Source organism: Hydra vulgaris, chromosome 13 (assembly GCF_038396675.1).
Source record: "Hydra vulgaris chromosome 13, alternate assembly HydraT2T_AEP".
NCBI classification, from domain to species: domain Eukaryota; kingdom Metazoa; phylum Cnidaria; class Hydrozoa; order Anthoathecata; family Hydridae; genus Hydra; species Hydra vulgaris.
In genome coordinates this window covers 38,166,501-38,172,500 of record NC_088932.1, presented here as the reverse complement: position 1 = coordinate 38,172,500, position 6,000 = coordinate 38,166,501, and the positions used below count along the sequence as shown (strand labels likewise).

The 6,000-nt window shown below is 24.5% G+C and overlaps 1 protein-coding gene across 4 annotated transcripts in view; it reads left to right on the top strand.

The window, feature by feature from the left end:
* Positions 1 to 6,000, top strand: part of LOC100215899 (long-chain-fatty-acid--CoA ligase ACSBG2) — a 54,275-nt gene that overhangs the window by 33,997 nt on the left and 14,278 nt on the right. For all 4 annotated transcript variants that reach the window (XM_065816458.1, XM_065816457.1, XM_065816456.1 and 1 more), the window contains 6 exons: positions 754 to 876; positions 988 to 1,036; positions 1,297 to 1,542; positions 2,514 to 2,630; positions 5,019 to 5,052; positions 5,285 to 5,424. In XM_065816458.1, coding sequence (XP_065672530.1) covers positions 754 to 876; positions 988 to 1,036; positions 1,297 to 1,542; positions 2,514 to 2,630; positions 5,019 to 5,052; positions 5,285 to 5,424 — 709 coding nt within the window. The remainder of the gene's footprint in view (positions 1 to 753; positions 877 to 987; positions 1,037 to 1,296; positions 1,543 to 2,513; positions 2,631 to 5,018; positions 5,053 to 5,284; positions 5,425 to 6,000) is intronic.

The following is a 6,000-nucleotide window of genomic DNA, read 5'->3' as shown; positions in this document are numbered from 1 at the left end:
TTATGCCAGTTTTTGCAGTTGGTTCGCACTTATGCCAGTTCGCACTTATGCCACTTCGCACTTATGCCAATGTTTGCAAATTCTTTTGGCGCACTTATGCCAGTTCGCGCTTGTGCTAGTTCGCACTTATGCCAGTTTCTGCAAGTGATTCGCACTTATGCCAGTTCGCGCTTGTGCCAGTTTGCACTTATGCCAGTCGCACTTATGCAGATTCGCAGTTATGAAATTCGCACTTATTCAGTCGCCCCCGCGGAGAAACAAGTTGATATATATATATACATATATATATATATATATATACATATATATATATATATATATATATATATATATATATATATGTATATATATACATATATATATATATATATATATATATATATATATATATATATATATATATATATATATATATATATATATACATGTATATATGTGTATATATATAAATATATATATATATAGACACATGTATATATGTATATATAAATATAAATATAAATATATATATATATATATATATATATAATATATATATATACATGTATATATGTGTATATATATAAATATATATATATATATATATACACATGTATGTATGTATATATAAATATAAATATATATATATATATATATATATATATATATATATATATATATATACAAATAAACTTATAGAAAGATAGAAAATATTGTAAAATTTATAACAGGTAAAGCATTATTTATATACTTCTAATAGTTTGTTAACTTAAGAGTCTATGAGAAAATTGAAGAAAGCTTAAAAAGTGTTGGAGCAAACATGACAGGTTTTAAAAAGAAGTTAAGTAGCTGGACGAAGCAAAAACTTTTACTTGCTTACAAAAATCATGAATTAGGGTAATGGTCTCATTTTAATTTTATTTTTAAGTTATCAAGATATATATTATTATCTAAATATTCAAGTTATTATTTTTAATTGTTATAATCAAATGTGAGTAAATTATTTAGAGAATCAGAACCATTTGGAACATTCCTCGCAAAAAGACTAATTAAAAAAGTATTGTTTTTTAAATTTATTATTAGTAAGAAATTAACTATTAAGATTTTTATCTATATTTTAGTAATTTTAATTTTTGTTCTGTTAAACTTATTCTGTATTTTTTATCTTTATATGTTTTTATTATGTTTGTATCTTGAAAAATATATCTATATCACTGCACTTTTTTTTTATATCTTATAAATATATTTTTAAATATATCTATATCATTGCAAATTTTTTTTAAAACCATGTTAAAAACAGATCTTTTATTTTTAAAGTTACATAGGAAGTTAGGTTTGGATCGTTGCCAGATGTTGTTTTGTGGTGCAGCTCCAATATCAAAAGAAACATTAGAGTACTTCCAAAGCCTCTGCTTACCATTAAATGAAATTTATGGAATGAGTGAATCTACTGGTCCTGTAACAATGTCCACACCAAAACAATCCAAATTTCTATCAGTTGGAAAACTCTTATCTATTAATGAAGGCAATATTTTAAACCCTGATGAAATTGGTTGTGGCGAAGTAAGATATTATTAACTACAATTAGTTACATTAAATTTGTCATAAACTATAATAAATTATTAAAAAAACTTTAACTAGTTATAATTAATTTGAAATCCTCTTATTTGATATAATAAGCTATTTATATTAAAGTTCAGATTTTAATTTTATTTTTAGTTTTTTTTAACTTTAATGCATTCATTCAGGGTTATAATTTTGTGTTCAAAAAGTTAAAAAAATTTATACTTTTAATAACTATATAAAAAAATAAAATACTAAAAATAAAAAAATATTAAGAATATATATTATTAATTATTAAACTTAATATTCCTAATTTATTCTGCTATTTTTTTTTAACTTATATTGTGCCAACAACAATAACAAACTCACATTAACAACAACAACAAAAAATTCACATCAACAACAAAAACAACATTAACAACAACAACAAAAAATTCACATCAACATCAACAACAAAAAACTCACATTAACAACAACAACAACAACAAAAAACTCACATTAACAACAACAACAACAACAACAAACTCATATCAACAACAACAACAAACTCACATCAACAACAACAATAACAAACTCACATCAACAACAACAACAACAACAAACTCACATTAACAACAACAACAACAACAAACTCACATTAACAGCAACAACAACAACAAACTCACATTAACAACAACAACAAACTCACATAAACAACAACAACAACAACAAACTCACATTAACAACAACAACAACAACAAACTCACATCAACAAAAATAACAACAGCAAATATTTATAAGTAGGATTATAGTTATAAGAAAAGATTATTTCAAAAATTTAATGTTTAATGACTTTTTATAGATAATTTTAAATTCATTTACAATTTAGCCATTTATTTTTATCCACTATTTTTAATGCTTGTTTTCATTTGCCACTATTTATTTGTTTTTGTTTAATAAAATTATCCTTTAAGCACAAATGATTTTTTTAGTTAAGCTTCAGAGGTCGCAATGTGATGATGGGTTACTTAAATAGCGAACAAAAAACAAAAGAAGTGTTAAGCAATGATGGCTGGTTAAGAAGTGGAGATGTTGGAAAGCGTGATAAGGTTTTATTTACAAATATTTATGTATATTACAAATTAATATATAATGATTTTTTCTGAATATTTAACAAGTTACATTTCTTGCACAAATGTCAAATGCACTGCCTTCTAATTTTGGTGTGTAAAAGCTTCAGCATTTTTCAAAAATTACAAGTATTAAAAAAAAAAAATTAAAAATAATATCTAAGTATCTATTTAAAATCAATATCATAAACAGTGTGATATTTCTCAAAGCACAACACATACCCCAATATTACATTTGTACAATTGTTTTCATGGTTTGTTTGGTTCATGAAAATACAATACAGTTTATGTATTACTCTGTATATCAAAAAGATTTTCCTTTGAGTGTTGGGTATCCACCATGTTGCTCAAAAGAAGATTCCATGTGTATTCTGTTTTTTAAAGTAGTTTGGTCTATCATCTTTAAAAGATTAAAAAAAAAAAAAATCAAATATAACATTCTTTTTTATTGTGTTGTGTTGCATACATTTGGTGTTTTTTACAAGCTATAAAAAAAAGGCTGCATACCATTACTTTAATTTCTGGCATTTTTTTAAATCAGTCTTAACTAAAGTTTAAACTGAGCTTTAAATTTTTTTGAGAACACATGATTAGTTACCACAAGTTTTGGAATTATAAGTGGTACACTAATTTAAACATGTATATGCCTATACATTAGTCATCACTGCATTTCAAAGGTTTTATATTGCAAATAAGGGGTAAATGGGTGTTTTAACCTAAATTGTTAATGACATACACAAAATATAAAAAATTGAAAATGAAAAAAAATTAAAAAAGGAAGTATAATAAGTAGAAATTTACATATAATACACATAAATTATGCACATAATATTTATAATACACATAAATTATGCACATAAATTTAAATCTTTTCTCGCTTGATTGTTGTTTACTTTTTATAAAAATTTCATCATTCAGTTTAAATACTTTGGCTAATTTTTTCATGTTTTTAATAAAGTCTTACTGGTTTTTGATAGTGTTTGACTTGTTTTTCATATTGTTTGACTTGTTTTCATAGTGTTTGACTTGTTTTTCATAGTGTTTGACTTGTTTTTCATAGTAATTGACTCATTTTTTTATAGTTATGCATATATTAAATGGGTTTTGAGCCTCAAATCATCCACTTTAAACCAAGTTTAAAATAAAAGTTGGCATCTTAGTATCACTATGCTTAAAGATTTGCTATTGCAGATAGTGAAATATTTGGTTTATTAAATTCTTAAGCTTTTAGTTTTTGGGTTTTTTTGTTAATAATTCTCTAATTTTTTTCATGGTTAGTTAACATAGATTTTTTTTTAGGTTTCTCAAGTAATTTAAGTTATACATATTTACACAATTATTGCATAGTGCTAATTAACAATGAGGTGATAACATGATATAATATATTATATAACAAAGCATGAAACAATATAAAAAGTTTCCTTGTAAAATTTTAAGACTTGATTAAACTGCTCCAAGGTTTCAGGTTTCAAAAAAAAAAATTAAGTTTTATGTTTTCAATGATTTTGTCTAATATGTTTATAAACTGCTTCAGTAGTACTTGCTCAATTTGTTTCTTGGCAACAGCTGCCATGTTTGTCAAGGTGTTTTAAAGTTATATGATTAAGAAAGGATTCAAACATCAAAAATTAGAAAAAAGGGAACTTTATTTTTTTCATTTGTCTTTGCGAGAGGAACATCTAAAAAAAGTTTAGACAGGTGTTCAAATTATTTGTTTCAGATGCTAAGTTTACATTATTGAGTAAATAAGTTTTCTTTCCGTTGTAAAAAAGTGGGGAATAATTTGTTTGTTTTCTTCACTGGAAAAACCATTTAGATTAAAACTGATTAAAATTTTGATCTTAGTAACTGATCTATCTATTATTTTTTATCTTTTTAAAATTTCAGCAGATGTGACAAATAATGCTGATGCATTATTTAAGCTGATATATAATATCAGTAGATCCATTATAATTTTTTTATTATATCTTCTCTCTGTTTTTTGTTGTTTGGTGCCAGGTGCAATATTAAATTACAAGAGTAAAGTAAAGAATTACTTAAAGTAAAGTTGAAACCTGTTTGTCTATGCAAAATAAAATGAATAAAATAAATAATATTAAACATAAAGTACACATAATTGCTTTTTTTTTATTAATATTGTGATCAAATTATGATACAGTCTCAAATAATGACTTATAGCAGGTAAATTGGTTTGTATTGCAAACTTAAAAATGCAAAAAAAAAAGACAAAAATATTTTTTCTAAATTAATAAGTTTTTTTAAATGTAAGTGTTGTAAAATGTTTGTTTTTTTAATTACTTTTCAATTTTTTATTTTAAAATAAGTTGTTGTTTGTTTTATAAGCTTTTTTTTTTTGTATCTATTTAGAATGGTTTCTTTTATATAACTGGAAGAATTAAAGGTAATTAAATGTGTTCCTTTGTTTTAGAATTTATGCGTTTAAAAAGTTTTGTTAAAAATGTATTATTTCCTGCAATATAAATACTCATAGAACAAATATAAAATAAAGAAAACAGTTCAGATTTTTATAAAGTTAAAAAAAGCATTATAAATATTGTTTTTTAAATTTTACAAAAACTTTCAGAAATTTCTTGTAAAATTTAAAAAAAAAGTTTTGAATCATTTTTTTACAGAATTGATCATAACTGCAGGAGGTGAAAATATAGCTCCAGTTCCAATTGAAGATAATATCAAAGCTGAATTACCTTTAATATCCATTGCGATGGTGATTGGAGATCAAAAGAAATATTTGACATGTCTGTTGACTCTTCGTGTAAGTGTTTTTACGTCATTATGATTTTTATTTTTAATTTTTGAAGATTACCAAAAAACATTTTTTAATAAATCTAAAGAAAAACCAAATAAAAAGCGTTAACATTTTCAAGGACGCTATTATACTGAAGTTTTTTCATATCATTTATAACACACTAAGACACATGTCATTTATAATACTCTAAGTTTTGTACTTCTATCTCTAACTTTTTCTCCTGAAGCTGCTTGCATCCAGATATCGAGTTCAAATTGACATTGATTATATTCTGAAATAAGTTGTGAAGTTTTAATGGCTTTTACAATAAATTCTTTTCAGACTATCTTGACCTGACCTCTCATGGAAACCATATATACAATACATTGTAAAGTTAGCATCTGCTAAGGTTGCCTCCCTTTATTGTGCTTGCCAATTCCTTTCTCCAATTCCTTACTGCAAGATCAGGCCCAAATGTAGTTGGACCTGAACTGGCTGCAAAGTTTGAACCTCTGTCCCACTGTCATGGATCTTGGATCTCTTTCTTTTTTCTACAAATCTGGCTGTTTCATAACAGTTTTTGCTCAAAATTTGTTCCTTCAT